Source organism: Zea mays, chromosome 1 (genome assembly GCF_902167145.1).
Source record: "Zea mays cultivar B73 chromosome 1, Zm-B73-REFERENCE-NAM-5.0, whole genome shotgun sequence".
Taxonomy (NCBI): Eukaryota; Viridiplantae; Streptophyta; class Magnoliopsida; order Poales; family Poaceae; genus Zea; species Zea mays.
The window spans coordinates 8,161,027-8,185,865 of NC_050096.1; the positions used below are offsets into that span (position 1 = coordinate 8,161,027).

Genomic DNA, 24,839 nt, shown 5'->3' on the forward strand with positions numbered 1-24,839 from the left:
TGTATTTGTGAACTGATCACGGTGCCAGTTGCTGAACTAAAGTCGTCAGCTACTGAACTAAAGTCGTCAGCTGTCTTATGCTCTCATTTCTGAGTCATGTTACTGAACTAAAGTCATCAGTTGTTGCAACACTTCATCTTAAAAAGTATCTAACATGAGATGAAATGTTTGCTGCTTCATTTACAGATGAGTTTTTTCTATAGTCAGTTGGGTGTGAATGAAATAGAATCAAAATGAATCCTTTTATGTGAGCATAAGATAACTGGAACACACCAGGAATCATATTTGTATGCTCAATACATAGTCCAATAGATAATTAATAGCATCCAATAACAAATCAACCCATAACAACCAGAACCAGATGTAATTTCTAAGGTTGCTCTTAAAACAGTATCATAGTCATAGATAACTCCACCAAGCCACTTTACTGGCTTCATTTATTAACTGTTAGCACACATGAAACATAACTGAAGGACACAGCTATCGAACCAATTGTAAGGTTGCATACTGAAAATTGCTTCTGTGATAGCAATAAGAGACCAAGCCAATTATACTTATGAGTTCATGCATTAACATAAGTATACAACACAACTGATGGACATACTTCAAGTGTCTTCCCATCCGGGGCAATATCCCTGTCATGGAAGCACCATTTGTCGACTCCCAACTTCTCCATGAACTCAAAGTGAGCTCTCACTGCAATGCCAATTGAAACAGACCAAAACATAACCCAGAAGGCTGGGACTACAACACAAAGGTAGGTTAGGCGATCATCATACTTCTTCTCTTAGCCATGGCCAACGAATTTGTGCCATCCTCCCAAGGCCAAGTCTTTGTAGGAGCACCAAAAGGATCAGTGCCAGTACCACAGAACGTGTGCCAGAAGGCAACACTGAAGTGCATCCAATCCTAATAGCAAAGCAAATAAGCATAGATGCAAAGGGTTGATGTACTTCACAGTGAGTGTAAAGAGGGGGTATAGTGAAGCAGCAGATGGGGGTTCACTGATTGATACCTTCATCTTCTTACAAGATTAAGGGGGTGATTTGTTGCATTTTTCACCAATTTGTAATTGGCTCAAAAGATTACAGACTATTTGATTTTATGACTAACATGCTAGTTGTTAGCCGAGATGTAATTTTTGAAGAGAGTAAACATGCGTTTGGGAAAATTTCATAGACAACTCAGGCTTTCAGTTGACTAAAACTTTTATAGTTGATCATCAATTGCCTATTCAAGCTACGACAATAGTAGAAGACAGTGAAGGTTCAGTACCGGTGAATCAAGACTCAGAGGGAGAACTCTCAGCTACGCATAACAGTGAAGCAGGACCCTCTCATGCTCCAAATTCACCTCAAAGTCAGGGGTCAAGTACAGCTACAGGTTGGGTATCTCCTCCTGAGCAGAGTCCTCAGTTTTCAGCAGGGGTACCAAAGAGATACAAAACAATTGCATATTTGTATGACTCAACAAATGAAGTACTTGATTTTGAATATAGTGGGGTGTGCATGTTAGCAACTGATGAGCCAATGAACATAGAACAAGCTCTAGAAGAGGCATGCTGGAGAAAGGCCATGGAGGAAGAAATGGAGTCCATTCATCAAAATGGAACCTGGGTGGCTATTGATCTGCCAAAGGGTCAAAAGGCAATAGGACTGAAGTGGGTATTCAAGGTAAAGAAAGATCCATCAGGGAAAATTTTGAAACATAAGGCTAGGCTGGTTGCAAAGGGGTATGCTCGAGTCCAAGGGATAGACTATGATGAAGTTTTTGCTCCTATGGCAAGGTTGGAGATAGTAAGAATTTTACTGGCTCTAGCTGCACAAAGGGAGTGAGAGGTGCATCACATGGATGTGAAATCTGCATTCTTAAATGGAGAACTTTGTGAAGAAGTCTATGTTAAACAACCACCTGGTTTCACTGATCCAACCTGTGCGGAAAGGGTCTTGATTCTTGAAGCTGAACAAGGCATTATATGGACTCAAACAAGCTCCCAGAGCCTAGAATGCCAGACTTGACAAGGAGCTGGTAAGTTTGGGTTTTAAAAGAAGCCCAGAAGAACATGTTGTCTATAAAAAAGGAAAGAATGTGTCTATGTTACTCATAGGTGTATATGTGGACAGTCTCATTATTTGTGGGCCAGATAACAGGGAGATAGAGGTGTTCAAACAACAAATGAAAGAGAGGTTCAGTATGAGTGACCTTGGACTGCTGAGTTATTACCTTGGTATAGAAGTTACACAAAAGCCTGGTGAAATCACTATCTGTCAAAGCGCCTATGCTGATAAAATCATTGAAGTCTGTGGGATGAAAGGGTGTAATCCAGTTGACATTCCAATGGAGCAACAATGCAAGTTAATACCTGGAAAACGTGACAAGGTGTTAGCTGCTACCAAGTACAAAAGTATAGTTGGGAGTCTGATATATCTTGTAAACACCAGACCTGACCTAGTATATTTTGTGGGAATGATGAGCAGGTTTATGAAGTCACCAAATTCTGAACACTGGACTGCCATTAAAAGAATTGTAAGATATGTGGCTGGTACAACATAATACGGCTGTAGGTATGTAAAAGGGGACAACTCAGAATTGTTGGGATATTCAGATAGCTACCATGCAGATGCTATATGATTTAGAAATTGAGTTGGCTTCCAAACAAAAACTTGAACTGGAAAGAGAACAATTTTACCTGCACTAAATTTTTTATTTGCCATTAATTTGGTAGCATCTTGACAATCTCTACTACTTATTAAGTAAGCAATAGTAGTCTACCTCTGACATGTTCTGCCTCTGACGTGTTCTGCCATCAGTTGTTCTGCCAACCGTACCTGTCCCGCGCAACAAAATAAACAGTGCTTACACAGGTTCATAAGCCAGATTTCATTCCTCTCAGTGAGCAATATATGATACCCAGCTGCGCTTATAAGCTATGTTCCGTCACTCTCAATAGCCGGTGTGGCACTAATAAAACAAATGGCATACCAGCGCGCCTGTGTCGCGGCCCAGTAATTTATATGTGAACCAGAGGCCCATCGTGTGGCCCAGCGGTGCCTAGCGTGCGGCCCAGCGTGTGGCCTCTTCAACGAGAGCATCTGACCTAACCACCGCCATCCCACTGCTCGCGCACTCGCGCAGCCTCCTCCACCGCGCTCCAACTCCGGCGGCCTCCCCTCCCTCTCCTCCACTCCACCATCGGATTCCACCTCCTCCCCCACCGCACCTCGGAGTCCACCTCCTCAATGACGGCCTCCACCAACCCACAGCCATCCTCCAACTCCTCCCCCACCGACTGCCTTCACCGAACCCTCCTCTTCAACGCGCGGGACAACCGTCCCTAGGTCAGTGGAGTCCCCCCTACCCCCACCTCTGCGCTTCATTTCCGCGACTCGTACTCGACACAATCAAGGAAATGTGTTCTTCCTCCAGGAGCCAACGTGGATAACTGATGAGAGGTTCCAGGAGCCACGTGGATAACTGACGAGAGGAGAGGACGCACACACCATGTCAGGTTTGTCCGCAGCTCCCCTGCAACCCGAGATCCCCAATTAGTGCATGATTTCTGTACAGGACCGCTCAATTCAGCCCAAAACCTGGTGCCCTCAGATAATTCGAGTGATTGGTGAGGCTGGTGGCGGACTGGATCTTTAGGATCCTACTGCAAGACGGCCTGGGGTTCAGCACCCGCTAGGTGGTCGATGAAATGCGCCCGAAGGTGTCCGTTGAGCTGGTGACGGAGGTGTTATTTAGGATTTTTGTGTACATAGACAGTATGAACCATGAGAGGTACCCCAAAGCCAGCGTATAATTTCTTCATATGGACGGGGCAGCAGGAGGGGTACCAACATAGCACAAGCATTTGCATCCTCGTCATGAAGGTTTTCGCTGAGTGTGGGGAGGTGATGGCCATGTGACGGTTGTTTGAGGAGATGGCAGACAAGGGGCTGCTCTGCCTCTTCCAGGATGTTCCACCACTTGATATGTGCATCTAGGAAGGTTGGGTTGACGCGAAGACTGTGGAGAGGTTCATTAGGTCAATTACTTTCAACTACCGCCCATTTAGAAATGCATGTAATGCAATATTACACACACTTATGACCACAGAGCAGTACTTGCTGATTGAGTGGGTTCATGAGATGGGAAAATGAGCTTACACGGACCTCCATACTTACAACCTGTTGCTTCATGTACTAGGTAAGGGAGACAAATGCCTCACAGCTCTCAATTTGTTGAACTATATGAATGATGTTGGGTGTGTGCCAAATGTGCTCCATTTCACAATTTTGATATATGGTCTTGGCCATGCTGGTAACCTAGAAGCCTACAAGTATTTCTTTGATGAGATGTTCTAGCGGGTGCGGATGTCTATTGACGTCTTTTTAGGACCAACTCCTAGGGAGTTTATCCAAGTGGTTCTTTGACTTTTAAAGGATTTGGAGTCCAGTATATTACAAAGCTGGTAATGTTGTAGTGATTTCAATTGACAGCGTGCGTTAATTTTATTTGCTTATGTTGTCTGCTACAATTTGCTTTCTCCACTAAGAACTAAAGGTTGTGTTTCTCTACACGCTTTATTCATAGCTCTAAAGACAAAGCATTCTACACCCAAGTATGGGCTCGTCTACCTTGCATCCTTAATTGGCAAGGCTTCTCAAAAGCACAAGGGGAAAATCTCTCTATCTCTAGCTACGAAAACTGCTCTTGCTATCTATTATGATGGCGAGGACAACTCCATTACCACTGAGTGTCAAATCAAGGTATATGAACTGTACAAACAATTTTGCTTTGCATAATTTGTATTTTGTATTATATACATGGCCTTGTGACATGTTAATATTGAATGGTTTGAGACATGACTTCAAGTTCTTGAAGGTAGAGAACTTGGGAAATCAATTGGTTCAACAAAAAGGAAAGCCCAAGATAGAAGTGTATGAAAAGGACAGGAAGAAGGGTGTTGGGGCTTTGACAACTCATGCTAGGGTAAGTTGTGTTATGACATGCTAGGGTAAGAAATGTTCAGGTTTGCTATTTTGATCACTTTGACTTAAAATTATCAGCAATTCCATTCTATGACCATTTGAGATATCATCTTGTTTGGGTCCGCCTAACATTTCTTTGTGTCTAGCATAAGTTTTGACCTGACCCAGTTAACAATTAAAAAATGGTCCAAATCCCATTTGAAATAACTGGATAGTAAGCATTTTGCCAAATTGGTGATGTTTTTGTACTGGATAAATCCTTCTATTAGACTGGCAATTATATTTTTGTACTAGCAATTCAGTATATTTTTGTACTGGATAAATCCTTCTATTAGACTGGAAATTATAATTACTGGGATGGTACTGATATATTTTTCTTCCTTTCAAAATTCATATGTTGTTGGTATCTAATAATAGATAAATCTGGCCTTCTACTATTTATATTTTGTAGGATAGCTCTGACATCATTGCCATAGTGCTGGTTTACTGCATGGTAAGACATCAGTCTATTATGAACCTTTTGCTATGCATGAATAATTTTCAATTTGTCTTGACAATATTTTTCAGGCTAATAACAACATTATTCGTTTCCATCCCACAAGAAGGAATATCAATGGTCTTCTACGAAGGTAGAGTTTACCACATTATGTACACAAAAATTGCCACTGATTACAGTAAGCCTATACTAGACTGGCATGAGAATTCCAATGATGAGGTAGCAGAGAAGTGTGATGCCATAACATCTGGTGTTCTGAAGAAGCGGCAAAAAACTTGCTAGCCGTTTGAGTATTTCTAACGTGCCTGAATTTAAATCTAAAAATGCAAATCAGAGACAAGGCTGCTACTATGAGGGATAAGTGAGTCATTCATATCTTACTTACTCACGCAGCATGGTATTCTTTGCAGAAATCTCATCTTTGCATGGATCATATGTGTATCTAATTTGGCTCGTCACTTAGAAATTTTAGACATCTCTGTGTTCGTCCGAGCTTCTTAATCTATTATGTTCATTGTGCCATGCACTTGGAGTTCTTCTGGGTGGACTTGTGAAAGCCGCAGATTCAGTTTCGGTATGTTACAATTTTCAGAGCACTATGCTTAGCTACACTACTCGGTACTTACATATGAATGGAATACAAACACATGTATGGTGATGCTTCTATTTCTCTTTGAAACTGAAATTTCAGGTGTGCCTATCTAAAGGTTTAGGCGTCCCCATTGGATTCAAAGGCTTCTGTATATCTATCGAGCACGTTTATAGATTTACTGATCAGATTGATAACATCACACACACACACGAAGTTCATCTTCAACATGCTTAGTATTATTATGCATCTGATGGTATGGTATTGTCTCTGATAGATCCATTTGCTGAGGCTAATGCTGAGGAGTCTGGTGTTGGTCTTGGAACGAAGGATTATGTGCATATGCGCATCTAAGAGCGCAACGATAGAAAGAGTCTGACTACAGTCCAGGGTCTGAACAAAGAATTCAGCTATAACAAGAACCTCATTGATCTGAAGAAGGAATTCTGCTGCAATGGTACTGAAGTTCAGGACCTAGAGCTAGGCCTGGTAAGATGCGAGAATAACGTGTTTCAAGCTCACAAAATGGTATCTGCTGGTTGGTGGGTATACTGATCTGTTTATCCGTTGCAGGTCATTCAGCTCCAAAGTGACCAGCGCAAGAACGGCCTCCTATAAAACTACTATATCTATGGACAATGTTTTGCATCCCCTTGTAACACAGTTTTTTTTGCAGACATTGAGTCGAAATTGAGACAGATAGAGGAAGATCCTGAAGGTGCAGGTACTGCTCACTTGTATTCAGTGACACTAAAAATTAGTGGTGTGGCAAATCGTGCATTTGAGCCTCTATTTGAGAGGCAGGTATATAAACTAAGCTGTCTCTAGAACTATTGCTATTGCTTCAAGTTTCCTTATTGAGTGCACTAAATTCTTAACTTCTGGTACAGGCCCAAGCTGAAAAGATCAAATCTGTTCAGGGAATGCTTCAAAGATTCTGAACACTATTTAACCTGGCAAGTGCAATCCGTGGGAACATTAGAAAAGGAGAATATGATCTTGCTGTCAGAGAGTACCAAAAAGCAAAGTCAATTGTTCTAGAATACTGTATCCGACTTCTGTAACTTTCACTACTGGTTTCTAATATAATTCAAGTGGGGACACATCGCCCCCCAGTCTGTTTTTTTAAAGAAAGGTAACCAAACATCGCACACCCAATTTAATTTGTTTGCCATACTATGTACATATTTTTTTACAATCTATAAGTCACTATGTTGTAATTATAAGAATTAGTTTCATGCAATTCTACTTATTTGGTGACTGAATTAATTCTGGAACAGACAATTGCACAAGTAAGAACAGTGTACTCTTTTGTCGGAGAGAGCAAAGCGCTCAATTCATATTATGAAGCAATCCAGAACACACTGAAGCTTGGTTACAAAGCTGGGATGGCCAAAGGTCTTGGAATTGGATGTACTTATGGGATAGCTTGCATGTCATGGGCACTGGTATTTTGGTATGCTGGGGTCTTCATCAGGAGGATTAAATCAAACAGTCCCCATCAGGAGGATTGCATGTCATGGGCACTGGTATTTGGGCGAAGCAGTACATCGAGAACCACTACAAGTCGTAGATGAAGTCGCTTCAGGAGCGCAAGGAGAGGTCAGTCCACTCCACTCCACTTTCCTTCCTGGTGTGATGGCAATGCGCGTGTGTCTGGGTGGGCGTTGCAGAACACAGGAGCCTTCCAAAATTCTGAAAGGTGCCTGTCGCCGTGCACACTGAGATAAGGGGAATATTTGTTTTAGTCGCATGCCCACCTGCACACATACTTAAATAGGGGCATATCTACTATGTATGCTTCTCTCTGAGTAGTAGGACCTGTACAAGTTCAACATCAGTTATTCCTTTCACGCTGCTGGATAAGGCTTTTATTGTGTTGTTTATTGATCTGATCTGTTGTCAGCTCCATTAGCTTGTACCCAAGCTTATTTTAGAGAGGGTGTTATGAATTTTGTCTAGATTATAACATTTCTGAACAATCGCACTGCACAGGACGTGGTACCATCCTCATCATGTTGCCTAGGACAAACTAGCACTATGAAAGATTTCAAGTGGTTAAATCATGCATCTACATAATATATTGTACTCTCAAATGGTGGGTTGTTGTGTTCGTAGATGCGGTCACTTTTCACACCTAATTTATGGTAGTCATTGACACTTCACTGCATGAGTCATCATTTGATTTTGTGGTCTTCTTGATACATGTTTCTCTCACATTAGACACAAATCAATTACTTTAAACTATAATTTTGTGAAATGCTTGACGCAAAACACTGTCGAAGACATCTCCATTAATCAAATTAGTGGGCAAGTTCTGTATTTAATTATACGAGTCCTTTAACTACAAGTTTTGGCTCATTGTCGCAGAATTGGACGGTCGCATCGACGCCAGGTTCCAGTAGAGGAGTCGTGCCTCCTTGATTCCTTCACCGAGGTGCCATACTCTCGAAACAAATACTTGATAATCGTTTTGATTTTGGTTCTTTGTTGTTTATTTAGAGGTGCCATACTCTTGAAACAAATAGCTAGAGTCTTTGCTATAGGGCTAGAGTCTTTGCTAGGGATAGCAATGGTGTCGACGCATGGCGATACAGCCGGGCCGAGCTCTAGCCAGGAAGATCTGGCAGCCACCATGAAGAAATGCATTAGCAATAGGCCTCAGGGTAATCAATCTCTCCTCTGATAAAGAAGCAGAATTGTGTTATTTGTTTCTCTCTCAAACCTGATTTGTAGTGATTTTGAGGACTAGATTTTTTGCACCATATGCAGAATTTGATGTGCTTCGAACCAAAACAAAAAAAATATCTTTCAAAGATTAGGCGATCGTGAATTCATAAAGTTTTTTTAATGAAGTGATTCATAAGGGAGAAGTAGCATAGAGTAATTTATTTGATGATGTTATCTTTGCGGTTTAAATTTGAAACAAGTAGGAGGTCTTGTTATGTATATGACTCTATTCTGATGTTTTTGAAGATCATCCATTTACTCAACAACAGCTTCCAGCTTGCAAGACTATACTTGCGACTCAGACAGTAAGTTTGACTGCATGTGCATTAGTCGTATCTCATTTTTTAGTTATTTCTCAAGGTTTAGAGATTTAAAATACGATGATGATTAATGCAACTAACCCTGTGAAACACAAATAGGTCATTCTTGTACTTCTGTTTATAGTGGAACCAGCACGGCCTGGGCGGCGACAACGTGTTCGGTAGCTGCTGCCCTCTCCATAACGGGCTCGTCAGCCTCATGCACTGTTCTGGGAAGGGCAAGCCATGGGACCGTCTCGACGCCGGCAAGCCTTGCGCACTGGACCACACCTGGAAGGCGTACGACCTCTATATTGGCGAGAATGATTCATCATCAGCATCAGCTTCATCGGGGTAAGCCTGCCTCTCTCTCTTGCCCTTCCTCCAACGCCGAAGCGGGAGTATGCATGGTCGCTGGAGGCCTGATTTGTTTGGTCTGCACTCTGTGATGCTCGGTAGCTGAAGCCTGGTGCCGACGGCTCCTTCCCGGTGGACCGGGCGGAGGCGACCAGCGACGAGAAGCTCCTCTGTGACGTCATGAACGAGAACAAGATCGAGCTCTACGCCGCATACGTGGGCTCTGCTTTTCTTCTTCATTTGTGTTGTGCTGTAGCCTGCCTGACAAAGCGTGGTCTTGCTGTATCGCTCGCAGGGCAAGGTGATGAACTGCGATGGCGGCGGAAGTTGTGGCACTTGCATCGTCGAGGTACTTCCTCTCCACCCCAATCTACAGCACCGAATGTCTACAGTGCAGCTAACAATTGGGGAGTGGACACACTCCCAACAACAGCACAAGCTGGGTTAACCGGATGTCTGCTTTGGGTGCTGTGAAATCTACAGATAATCGATGGAAAGGAGCTCCTGAATGAGAGGACGAGCACCGAGAATCGATACCTGAAGAAGGTAGGCATTGGACACTGGACAGCGCGTACAGTTCACTCAGCACTCAGTTGCTCTGTCTTAATTCAATAAGCTCGTTTGATCTCCCTTGTCCCCCGCAGAAACCAGACTCATGGAGGCTAGCTTGCCAGACTATTGTAGGCAACAAAGAGAACTCTGGCAAGGCAAGCTTCATTTTGTTCCCCACACATCCTGCAATCAACACTTCACTTCCATATGCATTGAAAAAGAAAGTTGTTCAGTGAAGTACTTAACCATATACACTGTCAACTGTCATTTGCATTTTTTTAGGTTGTCGTCCAACGGCTGCCCCAGTGGAAGAGATGACCGCGCAGTGCAGTGCAGCACCGCGTTGGTGGATGAACGATCATCCAGTTGTATGTGACTAAAACGCCATGTCCTGTGCATTAGAGAAGATACAGAATCGTCATGCCCTGTACAGGACAGTGAGCCAAATTCTTGTTCATTTTGTACTATGATACAGATTGATTCATTAGGCCCTAGGTTGGAGGTTGTGACTGATGAGTTGGGAAGGGATTACTTGATTGGTGGTGTACAATTCTTGTACAGGATACAAGTTCCAATTTTTGGTCCATTAGTTCAGGAATTGTTTCATTTACATGTATATTCAGTACACTCATATAATGGAAACAGGCAAATCTCTATCTCATTCTTTAGTTATCGTGTTATTATACGGTTCCGTTGCAACGCACGGGCACTCACCTAGTACATTTAGAAGATATTAACTGGCAAAAAACTGCAACAAGAGAAAGACATCAGAAAGATACTACGTGATTTAAAAATGCAGTTAGCTTCTAAACAAAAACTTGAACCAGAAAGGGAACATGTTTTCCTGCACTAACTTTTCATTTGACATTCATTTGGTAGCATATTGACATTACTTTTAGAAGAGACCCGACCAACTATAAGCCACGTATAAACAAATTAGACTTAACAAAGGACATGGAACAGAAGTTAGTCGGGTCCTACTACTACTACCTCGATGACTAATGAGGAAGTACAGGTTACTTTCAAAAGAGACCCAACCAACAATAGTTTCGTGCAAAAAAACTACATCACCGTCCTTCTGTATTCAAGTATTAGTAGAAGAAAATGTTAATGGAAGGAAATAATCCATGAATAAGCATTGTTGCTTTTGAGTTAAAAAATCAAGATCGAATACAACTCTGTATATATACAACCAAGTCTGTTTGGCATTTACATGTCCACATTGGTATATAGGATCATAGCAATCGGAATAACATTGATCAGATTCTGGAGGATCATAGCTGGGTCTGTTGTTTATAAACGTCGAGGACTCTTAGTAGATTAGGCTCTGGAGGACCTTACAATGTACCTAAGATGGCAGAGGGAAGGAGGTGAGGAGGCTGCGCAGTAGTCACAGGCCTTAGAGATGACGACGATGACGTCGAGGCGATGCTGGAGAGCTTGGAGCTGTACCAGGACGCTTCCTCCAAAGACGACGATGACATCAAGGCAAAGCCAGAGAGCTCGGAGCCGTACGAGGGGCCTGCACACGCATGACAAGAGATGGGAGAGTGACCCTTTTTATTCCTTGCTCATCCTACGTGTGGGATTAAAAACAGAGAAGAAACAAACCTTGCGAGGAGATCGTGGACAAATGATCATTATCCGATCACGGTGGGTCTAGAGTCATTTTAGCTTTGTCCAGTCATACTTCTCTAGCTTTAACAAATTTATACAAAAATATGTTAGCATCTAAAATATCAAATAAATACACTATCATTCCATGGTGTATCTAATGGTTTAATGTTGTCGATTCTGCATTTTTTAATAAACTTGGTCAACGTAGAGTAGTCTAAATTAGGACAAGGCTAACATAACTTGCATAATTGCAGTTGGAATAGTAATCAAAACCTTCATGTCCACAACTTGCATGTAATCAAGCACCACCAGTATCATCTTCTAGAAGGAAGAATCTTAGTTGAAGAAGCAAGGAACTGTTGCCTCCAACTCGTCAGCTTCAAAGTCAGTCGATGGTGAGTGGCCTGGGAAATGGCTAAACTTCGAGAGAGGAAAAATTATGCGAACTACTGCCCGTGATCCGCCTCATTGAACATTCTGTGTGTTAGACGTCATGACAAAAATAGACGGGCACATACCTACACAGGAAGTACGTCCATGTCGGCCTGGAGCGCGACGATGGGCCTGGTCGCGGCGCCAGCGATGGTGGCCACAACGTCGATCCGAGCCGCTGGTGGATGCGTCGCCGCATGCCGTGAAGCCCAACGCGCGCGCCTCGCTATGGAGTTCTGCCACCGCGAGGGGTGGCGCCTCGCCAGGTTGCAGCGGGCAACAAAGGTGGAAGGAGATCACTTGGAGACGCGGAGAGCGCGCGAGGGAGGGATCCAATCGAGAGCGTAGATGGAAGGGCGGCTCTGATTTTGGGCGAGGCCGGAGGGGCGGACCACGGACGGATCTGGGCGAGGAGGCGGCGTGCCAGACCACCGGAGGCCGGAGGGAGCTGCAGCTGCTGTAGGGAGGTGGGCTGGGGCAGGAGTCGTGGCGTGCGGCGCCGCGGCGGCCGATTTCGGGAGGCAGTCGCAGTTCTCGGCCTCCTTGTGCACGACGTCGAGCACGAAGTCGATGAGCTCGGTGCCCTCGGTGTAGTGGCCCTTGGCCAAGTTGTTGCCGGCGCCGGACTGGCCGAAGACGAAATTGTCGGGGCGAAAGATCTGGCCGAAGGGGCCCGAGTGCACGGAGTCCATGGTGCCGGGCTCGAGGTCCATGAGGACGGCGCGCGGGGCGAAGCGGTCGCCGCTGGCCTCGTTGTAGTAGACGTTGATGCGCTCGAGGTGTAGGTCGGAGTCGCTGGCATACTTTTCCGGTGTGGTCGATGCCGTGCTCGAGCTGGAGGTCGGATTCGTGGGGGAGACGAGGAGGAGGAGGTGGCGGCGTAGCGGACGCGCGGAACCGAGGAGGTGGCAGCGCAGTGAGGGGGCGTACTTTTCCGGTGTGGTCGATGTCGTGCTCGAGCTGGAGGTCGAATTCGTGTGGGAGAGGAGGAGGAGGAGGTGGCGGCGCAGCGGACGCACGGAACCGAGGAGGTGGCGGCGCAGTGAGGGGGAGAGGAGGAGGAGGAGGTGGCGTAGCGTAGGGGCGCGGACGCAGGCAGAACCGTGCGCCATCGGTAGTGTGGACGCCTACACTCCGTTCTTAAGGAGTAGTAGATATTTCATCATTTATATCTCTTTCCTCTTCAACAACGTCCTCTAAATCACGTTCTCTATACTCAAATACTTACATTAGAGACATTTTTTTTTGTACATACGTATTTGTCATACTCTCAAATATATTGTATATATTTTAGTTTTGCTAAACCGGTTATTTAAAGTATTCAAATGGATAGAGGATCGTTTAGAGAAACTCTATATATAGAGAATCCAACGGCGTCTTTTAAATTTAGAGGACCGTTTAGAGGACACTGCTGGATAGCGTAGATGACCGTTTGATCCTCTATATTTAGTGTAGAGGACCCTTTAGAGGCCATTGCTAGAGCTAGCCTTATGGACACCACCGCTGAGCGGGACCAGACGTGAAGAAAGTCGATTGAGACCAGAGTTGACAATATTTGTTGAATTTTTCGTTTTCGGTACTGCACGAAAGTGAAATTTTGGTCCGATAAACTATGAGACTGTTTGGTTTAAGAAATCAATTCATCCAAAATGATGTGGTGTATCATAAATTCATCCCTCAAATTTGGTGAGATGACTCAATTCCCCATATTAGCACTAACTAAGTAACTATGATGAATGAAATGGTGAAGGATACTCATTTCATTCCGTAAACCAAACAAAAAAAATTAGGAATAAGAAGATGATATAATAGCTCATTCCTCAAACCAAACACCCTATATTTTTTTGCCCCAAATTAAAAAATGCAAAATCAAACTTTAGTCAGAAAATGAAATTTTGAAAAAGTAAAAACGATTCTATGTGAATCTTCGTAATGCATAATATCAAGAATAGCTTCTCTGTGAATAGAATCTTAGAATGGTTTCAAAATAGTTGGTCAGTTGCACGGCCGGTGGCTCCACCGTCAACATCGTAGAAATTCGTCACTTTCTATATTCTAAATCTTTATCTTTCTACGCATGTAATTTTAACAATATTCGGATTTTCTACACAAGTAAATTCTCACCACGGTCAGATTCTCAGAAAAAACTGATAAAAAAAAACTGAACCAAACAGACTCAATATCTCCTCTAAAAACGCCATGCCATTGGTTTATGCTCGAGTCGACTGGCAACTTACCTGGCTGGAACCCAGACGCGGGCAGATCCAACGCTACAGTGGATGTGGATTGGTAGGGCCATGGAGAACATGTTCCGGTGACGATAGATGTTGAGGAAAAGCAGGCCGGCAGGTCAATCTGCTGCTGCCATTGCAAGTTGCAGCACTAAAGAAAAAAAAATCAAGGCCATCTGAACGAATTGTTTTGAACGAACTCAAGTGTGTGCTTCACTTTTTCGTTCCTACCTTTACATTTCAAATACGACAGGTGTTGTACGCTTGCCAGTACATTCCAGCATCTGCAACGGTTCTAGATATTTGCTCTCCCAGCACTTGGTGTGCGCACAAAAATCATAGCAAGAAGGCTCTGACTCAACAAAGAAGAGAAGTGATTGTACATGGGCGAGGTGCAGCTGCAGCGCACGCACACCCTTTCGTGAACAAGTAGTGTTCATGACACGGCATAGATCCAGGAGCGTTAGGGATACGGTGGACGATGTCATCCATCATCCATGAATCCATCACATATGAGGCTGGGGTCCAACGCATGGTCTTGTCTTATGGAGATAGGGTGGCATGTGGCTAGGTCTGTATGAACCGATGCATTTGATAATTTGGTCGGTATCAATCCAGATCCATTAGTACCGACCCGGATCGGTGAGCGCTCAAGACCAATCGATACCAATTACGTTTGTGATATGACGTATTTTGATTGGTCTATATGTACGTCAAGTTGGCTAGATCGTTTGAAATCCAAAAAACAAATCGAACGAAAAGATCCAAATATTTGAAAAATACGAAATTTCCAAAAACATATTTTCTGAAATATGTATTTTGAGCTTTATAAACTATGTAATTTTTATTTATGTTTTATGAATTACATATTTTTTATTTATGGTTTATGAATTATGAAGTTTTTATTTTTTTTACTGAATTATGTAATTTTATTTGCTTGATTATGCAATCAGATAAACTTTTATTTCGATAAAATGTCATGTTTCATTTCAAATAAAAAACTATAAAATAAAAGCTGATGTGACGTTAAGATGATTGTAGGCTGATGTAGAGACTGCATACTAGAGTGCTATAAACAAAAAGAACCGATATAGTTAATAGCACGGTCTATAATATAACTAACGTGACGGTAGATAAAAAAGTTGCAATCACCTAACCAGCCTCACACCTACGGCCCCCTAATTATGCTTGTGTGTGTTACGTAAAAGAGTAGCACGACTCTAAACTAAAAAAGGGAGAGATGTGAAGATTTAATATTGACTTGGTCATATGCTATTTAATTAAATCAAATAAGTTTCAAGTCATATTAATACAATGGTACCTTATAGTTTTATATTCTATGTAAGATTTTGATTGTTCGTTTACTCAACTTAAATAGACATACAAATATGTATCTAGTGAGAAGTTAATAGAAACTAACAGTGCGCTATGAGGGTGCCGCTGACTGCAGCTGCTACCGAGCTATGGCAAGGTATGTCGTGCACGGGGCGCTTCGCTTGAGGGCTTGTTCGGTTAGCTCTCAATCCATGTGGATTGATTAAGATTGGAAGGGTTTAAATCTAAAGTAAGTCAAGCTTCTTCTTAATTTTTTTCAATCTCATCCAATCCATGATTAAAGGGATTAACTGAACAAGGCCTGATATGGTGTGGTGTAGGGCTGGGCAAAAAACCCGTAACCCGAAACCCGAACCCGGAATACCCGAACCCGAAATACCCGAAACCCGAATTTTGTTCGGGAATTTCGGGTAGCAACTTGCAAAACCCGAATTTATTTTGGGTAATTCGGGTATCACAATCGGGTACCCGAAATACCCGAATTACCCGAACTTTCATGTGTCATGTACTCATGTCATGCTTAATTATTAATTTGTACATCTATAATTATGTGTAAGTGTGCATAACTTGTGATTGTAGATTGTTTGTGTTTTATATGTCCATGTATATCATTATTCAAACTATATTTTTATACTAATTTAATAGGGTATATGTGTTTTTATGAAGCCGACACAATAGTTCGGGTAGTTCGGGAAAACCCGAACCCGAACCCGAAATTTCGGGTACCCGAATTTTCGGTATTGCAAAACCCGTTGTAATTTCGGGTATCGATTCTCAAAACCCGAAATTTTAAAAACCCGAATTACCCGACCCGAAATTTTCGGATAACCCGAACGCCCACCCCTAGGTGTGGATACAGACTTGTTTTTGCCACTCGGACATGTACCACACTAGCACTCGGTATAAGTTACGACAATTACTTCATCTTCTAAAAAATCCTTTTGATAACTCACTTCTTCTAAACGAACCTCTTATGCAAACAATCATAGGATCACCCATGTTAGCACCCGTAGAAAGGCATACCCCTAGCCCTGCTAATGGGGTGAAACCCACCCTAAACCCACCTAAACGGCTAAACCCATTGCAAATGAGTTATTTTCTTCAACAAAATCCACCTAATAATTCAACTAAATAACCCACCCGAACCCATCCATAGCTAGTGGGTTAAATCCATTACCTAAACCCATGGAATACCCATGTTCACTAGGGTGAATTCGCTACCATGTTCTAACTTTAAAAAATTTGTAAAATTAAGTACTTATTTAGAAACGGGTAAGAATGGTATCTCCTAATTTATAATTTGAACCTTAAAATTTAAAAATTCGCGTTCACACCTCAAACTCTTTACAAAATTAAATTTTTTTAGGAAAACAGTTAGAATGATAATATGCTAATTTGTGTGCAACAGTGTAGCTATATACATATGTGGGTCCCACCTTAGAATACGGACCTTAAAATTAAAATATTGTGTTCACACCTTAAAATTTTCACAAAACCAATTGAATTATTTTGGAAATAAGTAAGGATGTTAATCTGTTAATATTGTGCAACGGTGTAGCTAGATTCATATGTGGGTCCACGACGGACCTTAAATTTAAAACGTCGCTTTCACACCTTAAATTTTTTACAGAATTAATTGTTTTTTTGAAACGAGTAAGAATGATATTTTGCTAATTTATGTGCAATGGTGTAGCTAAATTAATCTATGGGTCTCACCGTTAGAAACTCGACCTTAAAATGAAAATGTCACGTTCACATCTTCAATTTTCACAAAATTAATTGATTTCTTTTTTAAAAATAAGTTACAATAATAATATACTAATTTGTGTGAAACGGTGTAGCTAGATCATCTGTGGATCCCACCTCAGAAGCCCGAATCTGTTCACGGACTTGAAACTTTACGGTCCACGATTCAGCCGCCCTCCATGGATCGTCCTGCTGCTGCTGCAAAACAAAAGGCCCATGTACTGCAGCCTCAGCGCAGACACGTGAGACACTGTTAACACACTGACAGTGTTAAACGTAGTTATCGATGGACGGTCCATGTTACGAGTCAAATCTCCGACACGCCAGTTACGTGACTCAGGGCCCGTTTGGCACAGCTCCAGCTCCTGATTCTAAGCGAGGATCTGGAAGGGCCGTGCCAAACGGGTATTTTTTTAAACTGATTCTCGTGTGGAGCCGAAAGATCGGGAGTCGTTTTTGTGAAGAAAGATAGGATCTAAAAAAACCTGCTTCACCCTCCCTTAAAACAGCTCCTCAACCAACCAAATATGGACCTCTCCTTAAAGTTTGATCGAAATTACCCGCAATTGCCATTGGACAAAAACATAACGAGCCAATTTATGGATTAAACATTTGAGACCATTTTATGCACTACTATGATGAGAATATTTTATATGTTATTGTTTCATATTTTTTCCCGTATATGCATCCTACTTATTGGTTTGTAATAAAGTTGAACTGCAAAGAGTAAAACAGACAATCGCCATAGACCACCAACTCTCAGAAGACAACAACCAGTTTACTTGCCAAATGGTTTTAAAAATGATTCTGATTTTCTAGAAGAATCAAGAGGATCAGCTCCTCACGAGAATCAGAATCTAGAGCTAAAGAAGCAGGAGCTGGAGCTTTGCCAAACGGGCCCTAAGAGATCATCGGTAACTACAGGTCTACAGTGGCTGATCAACTCCCTTCGAACTCCACCACAACAGAAACCATCTATCTAATCGATGACGGGGATGTACGGGGCTGCCTAAAACGGTGAGCAGCGGCGCCCGTGTGTTTATTGTTTCCTGACGTGCGAGCTCGGCGGCCTCCAGGCAGGCCCATATACATGCATGGTTGCCGCTGCTGCTTTCCTCGCTTGCTGGAGCGGTAAGCTGGGCCCGGCCTGCTGGGGGCTGGGGCAAGCAGGCGCATATAAAAATTAGCTTGCGGAGGCTGCCTCGTCCGATTGCATATCGTACACAGTATTTTTTTCATATGATGATTAAACTTATATATGATGATTTTTTTCATGCAAGATTTAATGGTAAAAATAAATAATTAACTTGTCAAGAGAACACTCGTTGTATAAATATGTTTATTTTAATGTACACATAATGATTTCTTACATCAGACAATATGTATAAGTGATAATGTTTTGCGTTAATAATAAAGAAAGTATGTTCTGATTATAATTTAAAAGGAGACCGAGATCCTGTCGTAGATTAATCCCACCGGGAACAAAAATGGGGAAGAAATGCTCTCGCAATAGTTGGATAAACCTTTTTTGTCGCATAAACGGAGATGAGAAGCTAAAACCTGACGTCGTACTCTCGTCACAACACACAACTACTTTAGCCTTAGGGTATGTTTGTTTCAGCTTATAGATTATATAATCTGGATTATAATCTAAATTATATAATGCAGATTATAATTTAGATAGATTATAATCTATATATAGCTGCTTGGTAGTCTAGATTATACAAATGTAAATTATTTAAAAAGACAATAGTACTCTTGTTTGTTTATTTGAGGTTAGAAAAAAGATGTCATATATTGTAATTTCTATTTACATAACCATGGGTAGTGGGTCTTTTGCCAAAAAATAATCTCAAAGAAGCTACTCTTGAGGAGATTATGAGATTATCATAATTCAGGCTTTAGATTATATAATCTAGATGTTTGTTTAACTATTGGATTATTTACAGTGGATTATATAATCTAGAGAGATTATAATCTAAAATAAATAGGGCCTTAGTATATGTTGCGTATTGTTATTACTTCAGCACACTTATCTAATCCTAATACCTCGTGAGGTCATCGGGCATATCGAACCAACATCTGATAAGTCACACGGTGTGCAAGTGCAACGCACATGCCGGACCACGCTATCAACAAAGGTGTGAAAATATGATGGACTATTTTATTTCTTAAACTAAACATGCTGAAAATTAACACACGACAAGTGGTTTTTTCTAGATCGTGCAGCCCATCATGTACTAAATAGACAGAGTTTTTTTTTTAATAACAAGCAGCCAGAGTTGACTATGTATAGAAGGAGGCACAGAGTGACGGACTAGTAGGACGGCGAAACTTACTTTACGTTAAGCCGGTAAAAATAAACTAGGCGAAAAGTGGCATCATCCACATGTGTCGTCGTTATCTCGGGCCATGCAGTTGGCACCACTGCCTACTTATATCATCAACGACGTCATGTGCGATCGAGTATACGTACACGACACAGGAAGAAGACCGCGGGGGCAGCACGGCAGGTACTCGCCTGGTACTTCACTCCACCACACTGATCGCTTATATCTCTACTACTTCTTAAGAGTAGCGTAGGCGTCCACACCAACCGGTTCTGCCTCCGCTTCGATCCTGGGTGGTCGCGCTTTCGTCGCCGCCATCAGCGGTGGTCACTATCCCCTTCCTATCCGGCGTCCGCGATGCTCGCCGCCCCTGCTCCCCACACGTCGGTCGCGTCCCTCCCCGCTGGCCCGCCTCGCTTCCCTCCAACCCAAACTCCCCAGTGGGGGCCAGCCTAGGATGAAGAGTCATCGCGTAGGTGGAAACCGCTCCCCCATTCCATCGACGGGCGCTCAACCTAGATCTCGGTCGCGCCATTCCAGGGACTCTCCATCCCTGCCTCTGCCATCATCGCCCCATGCTCGCGCTCCGTCGATGGAAGGCGATGTTCTCGGATCCTCCGCGGCCTCCACTATCCTCCCAATCCTTGGCCTGCTCGTGATATCCCCACGGCCCCGCCACTCCCATCCCTGTCCTCCCGACCTCTCTGTCGGGTCCTTGTTCCCGTTGTCGACCGTGGCCCATTCCACCAGCCGGCATCACCCTCGGCCATGGCCTCCGACCACCAGCCCCACTTCAGTTCGTCACTCCCTCCCCCGCCAGTGTGGTGGCCCTCGCCGGTGCTAACGCCAAGAACGTCTCCTCGCCGCCGGTGGCGGCGGCATGGCCAGGGGGAGGAGGGGCGAAGGAGGCCGTGGCGGGGGGCAAGGAGGAGTGGCAGCTCACGCCGCTTGACATGGGCCTTGGCGCCGGTGAGGGGTGGGACGCCGCGGTGCCGCCGGGGCTCGCCCCGACCACACCTTCCTCAGGTGGATCATCGACGGCGGGGACGCGTCTGCGGCCATGGGGTCTGTCATGGACCCGCCGGTCCTTGAGCTGGACCACGCGCCGTCCATGATGTCGCCGCGTTCGGGTACACCATGCCGTTCGCGCCGACCATGGAGGACGCCAAGCCGGTGCCCTTCGGCCACATGCCCAACTTCCTGCTCCACCAGCAGTACCCTAGCCGCACGCCGCCTTCTGCGTCTCGCACCCGTCCCTGGACGCGGCGCCACAGCCGAAGCGACCCCACCCGATGGCCGGCGCGCCAACGCCGAAGCTGCCGTCTTTCCCTGGGCCTGTCGCCCAGGCGGGTGGCGGGTTCGCGTCCGCCTTGAAGCCCAAGGCGAAGGCGGGTAACGACGAGGCGGCCGCTGCGGTGGACCAGCTTGCCGAGGGCCCGAGGCCGGCGACGCCTTCGGCGCCCGCGAGATATTGGCGCGGCTCAATTATCGGCTCCCCGCCATCCCCATGGCCGGGACGCCACTGCTCCGCTCAGCCTTCTACTTCAAGGAGGCCCTGCGCGTTGCGCTCTCCCCGACCGGCGAGGCCCTGGCGCCCCCGCGCGGTGTTGACGTCGTACGACGTGGTCCTGAAGCTCGGCGCGTACAAGGTCTTCTCCGAGGTGTCCCCCATGCTCCAGTTCGCGCACCCCACCTGCGTGCAGGCGGTGCTGGACGAGCTCGACGTGTTCCTCCAGTTCGCGGCGTACAACGAGGACGCCCTGGACGCCGCGGAGCTGGTGGCCATCACCAGCGGCGACGCCGTGGCCGTACACCTCCCCGTGGGGTCGGCCCACGTGGCCGCAATGCCGGCCGTGCTCCGCCTCGTGAAGCGGCTCGGCGCCAAGGTGGTGGTGTTCGTGGACCGCGGCTGCGACAGCACGGAGCTGCCGTTCGCCACGCACCTGTTACAGGCGTTCCAGTCCTGCGTGTCCCTGCTGCGTGTCCCTGCTGGACTCCGTCGACGCCGTGGGGGGGGAGCGAACGCCGAGGCGGTCGGCAAGATCGAGCGGTTGATGGACAAGCCGCCACCGCTGCCGTGGCGGACCATGCTCGCGTCGGCGGGGTTCGTGCTGGTGCAGGCCAGCACGTTCGCCGAGTCGCAGGCCGAGGCCCTACTCAAGCGGATAGCGCTGATGGAGTTCCGCGTGGAGAAGCGCGGCGAGCTGGTCTCCATGTCGGCGTGGCAGTGCTGACCGTCGGAGGGTACGCCGCCGCAACCAAGAGCCAGCCGTGAATCTACCGCAAGCCCGGTTTCGCTAGGACTAATGATCCTACTACTGCTACTGCAAGCAAAAAAATATTTTCCACCGTCGTCGTTTGTAACGATCTCATCTGGTCTGGTCTGTCTGCTTATTAGTGTGTCCTACTCCTACCCGATTAATCGTGGAGTACGTCGTCCGTTGCCTGGCTTTGCAGCCCCGGTGGCTCTGCTCAGTGGCGGAGCCAGGATTTCTCTAAGTGTAGGGCCCGATATAACACTACTAAATATTTATATAAGCTAGAAAATCTTAAATCATGCAAATGCATAGATAATGGCACATATGACCATGAACAGATTATACGAATTCTCTCATTCCTTCATAACATATTTGAGTTCCTAGCAATTTTTCGGCACAAGAGTAGGGCCCGAGCCCTAGTGGCCCTATGCCTGTCTCCGCCACTGGCTCTGCTCATGTTGATTTGCGGAGCGCGCCGTGGTTTGCAGGCTGTAAAACGTAGGCGTGGTGCAGTGCAGTGACCAGCGCATCCTACAGCCCGTCGTGTTGTTACTCTTTTTTTTCCATTGCTGTGAAATCAATTAATGGTTATGGCGTTTGAAAATGTCTCGTTTTCTGCAAATTCCGCTACTAACAAAGGCATGAATCTGAAACTAGCAAGGTGTGTTCATATGAAACCCATGCAAAAAAAATATCGTCTAAGTTACAGAGAAAAAAAAGATCGTTCGAGAGCGCGTGGGGGCAGACACCTGACGACGAAGAATGGCGGGACCGGGACCGGGACCGGGAGAGAGAGGGCGGTGCGCTGGAGCCTGGAGTGGAGGGCTTGAGTCGCTTGACTGGACTGGACGCCAAAGAGCTGCAGGACTGTACTTGTGATGTTGTTATCAGAGGACAGGCACATCATGAGCAGAGAGCTGCAGGCACAGGCAGGAGCCTATCCTAGCTGCAGTGGTCTGTTGGTCGCGCGCGGACGAGGCTCTTCTGTCCGTGTTGCTTTTCCCTGCGTGCGAGTGGACTGGACTGGACATCTCGACCGGCTATGTGGCGGGCGGGGCCGGTGCTGCACAAGTGCACAAGTATCCGTGACACACGCGACCGGGCTTGCCTCTATCTCCACGTTGTTACAAAATATTGAAATGATGATCAATACAAGGGGTGTGTCAGATTTTTCCCAATTGATATACTACTTGGGATGCGTCCCTTTATCTGAATATAAACAGGACATCCCTATAATAAAGTATCAACAGCTGTCATTCTCCCCATCTCGTTTTCACTAATTAAAACATGTTATTAGCACATGCTCGTGAGAACACAGGGGAAGAAAAAAGAACGCTCGCTATTTTTTTGACAAGAACGGAGGCACCGGCCTCCAAATAGACAGAAAATGTATGAAACAACCTGTTTCCCTTCGCATCCGTCGTATACATGAAGTTCTCTATATCGTCGATGATGCACCGTTGGAGGCGTACGTCGCTGGGCAAGATGTAGCAATCACACCGGTGAGCACCATCCATGCACGCCCATGTTGAAGTCCACTACCACTATGAGGTTTATATCTTTCGGGATAATTACCTATACGTGCTAACACAAAATAACATTATATGGAGTTCTTAATATTATTTTGATAATCGGCCGAGCATATGTAGGCCTCAGCCTTTCCTCCATCATATTAATCGTTTGCTCATTTTCCAGTGAGTTCAATTTATAATAATATTACGTATTTATATAATTCCATATCTATGTTTAACCACGGATTTTATCGTCAACATTGTACTCACGTTGCCCGTCGCCAATGTCCTGAGCTGTTAGAGGCTCATCAATTTGTGTTTCGTAGCATCGCACGGGTACATACCTAGTACACTATATATATATAGTAAAAATAAATAAATGATACGTGTACGTGGGCTCATCCACATTATCTATTCCATGCCTGCCATGGGCAAGTGCACGGCAAAGTGGGCATGCAGTTTCGGAAACGCGCGCGCTGATCCCGAATTAATTAATAATTAATAATAACGCTGCCTGTCCTTGCTAGGCCTCAACGTCCGCCTAAATCTAAACTATTCGGACAATTAGGGTCGAAAACGGACGGATAAAATCCGGTTTTCAATCTATACTGTTTTTGTATTTACGAAAATATATGGAAACAGTACGGAAACGGGAGAGTGTTTATTCTGTCCGTTTTTACGGGATCCTTTTTTGTCCGGATTAAACTCGTATTTATTCTGTATTTGATAAAAATGGGACGACACTAATATGCATTAGTATATAAACTAAAGTCTCGTGTCTCTAGGTCACAAATTATAGCATAAGTGGCTCTTGTAACCATCTGCTCTTTTTAATGACAAGTGGTCTAAAGTCTTAAATAACATCAGATGTACCTAAATGTACACTATTAGCAACCAAACAACAATATAATGTCTTCTCTCTATATCTATTTATTTTCTGTTATTGTCATACCAATTAATCACTAGTCAATCATAAATATCATTTCTATTTGTATTAAATTATGAGTTTCCGTTAGTATTTTCATTTCCGTTCGTTTTCGCAATTTCGTTTATCCCGCTCCTGTTTCTATTCCCGACTATTCCGGATCTGATCCCGTTTTAGATTAAAAAACACGGATACGAAAACGGGCGAGAGGATTTTCGGTCCGTTTTCATCCCTACGCGCAATCCTTGGTTACTCAAACCAAACAACTTATGTCGCGACCGGCTGCCCGCATAGCGCACAGGCACAAGCCTTGGTCGGTATCGATCATATCGCGTCGGCCCTCTCGTCATGTCTGTTTATTTTGCTGTATATATAGTGCCCCGTACCAAAAAAATAATATTCTGTCTCTGGGTGTGTACGTATCTTCTTAATACTGTAACATTTTACATGTACCG

The 24,839-nt window shown here is 44.6% G+C and overlaps 2 protein-coding genes, 2 long non-coding RNA genes and 1 pseudogene across 4 annotated transcripts; 3 read left to right on the plus strand and 2 right to left on the minus strand.

Moving 5' to 3' along the window:
- Positions 1 to 603: 603 nt before the first annotated feature.
- LOC103631683 (uncharacterized) lies at positions 604 to 867 on the minus strand. The gene is made up of 2 exons (XR_555314.1): positions 780 to 867; positions 604 to 696 (listed from the first exon to the last, which is right to left on the minus strand). It is a non-coding gene; the product is annotated as an uncharacterized lncRNA (long non-coding RNA).
- Positions 868 to 8,454: 7,587 nt separating this feature from the next.
- Positions 8,455 to 9,233, plus strand: LOC109943585 (uncharacterized). The gene is made up of 3 exons (XR_002266625.1): positions 8,455 to 8,498; positions 9,038 to 9,096; positions 9,211 to 9,233. It is a non-coding gene; the product is annotated as an uncharacterized lncRNA (long non-coding RNA).
- A 77-nt stretch (positions 9,234 to 9,310) lies between these two features.
- LOC103644408 (photosynthetic NDH subunit of subcomplex B 3, chloroplastic) lies at positions 9,311 to 10,417 on the plus strand. Its single transcript, XM_020540724.2, has 6 exons — positions 9,311 to 9,427; positions 9,550 to 9,663; positions 9,743 to 9,796; positions 9,931 to 9,993; positions 10,092 to 10,154; positions 10,282 to 10,417. The coding sequence occupies exons 1-6, from the start codon at positions 9,311 to 9,313 to the stop codon at positions 10,315 to 10,317; spliced, it is 447 nt and encodes a 148-aa protein (XP_020396313.1). The 3' UTR covers positions 10,318 to 10,417.
- A 1,818-nt stretch (positions 10,418 to 12,235) lies between these two features.
- LOC103644409 (tubulin alpha-2 chain) lies at positions 12,236 to 13,160 on the minus strand. Its single transcript, XM_008667618.2, has one exon. The coding sequence runs from the start codon at positions 13,158 to 13,160 to the stop codon at positions 12,345 to 12,347; it is 816 nt and encodes a 271-aa protein (XP_008665840.1). The 3' UTR covers positions 12,236 to 12,344.
- A 7,192-nt stretch (positions 13,161 to 20,352) lies between these two features.
- LOC103644410 (scarecrow-like protein 22) lies at positions 20,353 to 22,261 on the plus strand (annotated as a pseudogene).
- The last annotated feature ends 2,578 nt before the right edge of the window (positions 22,262 to 24,839 follow it).

Bases quoted from the DNA above. Each gene is read 5' to 3' on its own strand.
- LOC103644408 (XM_020540724.2), top strand. From the start codon at position 9,311: ATGCACTGTTCTGGGAAGGGCAAGCCATGGGACCGTCTCGACGCCGGC. The intron at 9,797-9,930 runs GTACTTCCTCTC...TGAAATCTACAG, and splicing joins GTGGCACTTGCATCGTCGAG to ATAATCGATGGAAAGGAGCT. The intron at 10,155-10,281 runs GCAAGCTTCATT...GCATTTTTTTAG, and splicing joins ACAAAGAGAACTCTGGCAAG to GTTGTCGTCCAACGGCTGCC.
- LOC103644409 (XM_008667618.2), bottom strand. From the start codon at position 13,160: ATGGCGCACGGTTCTGCCTGCGTCCGCGCCCCTACGCTACGCCACCTC.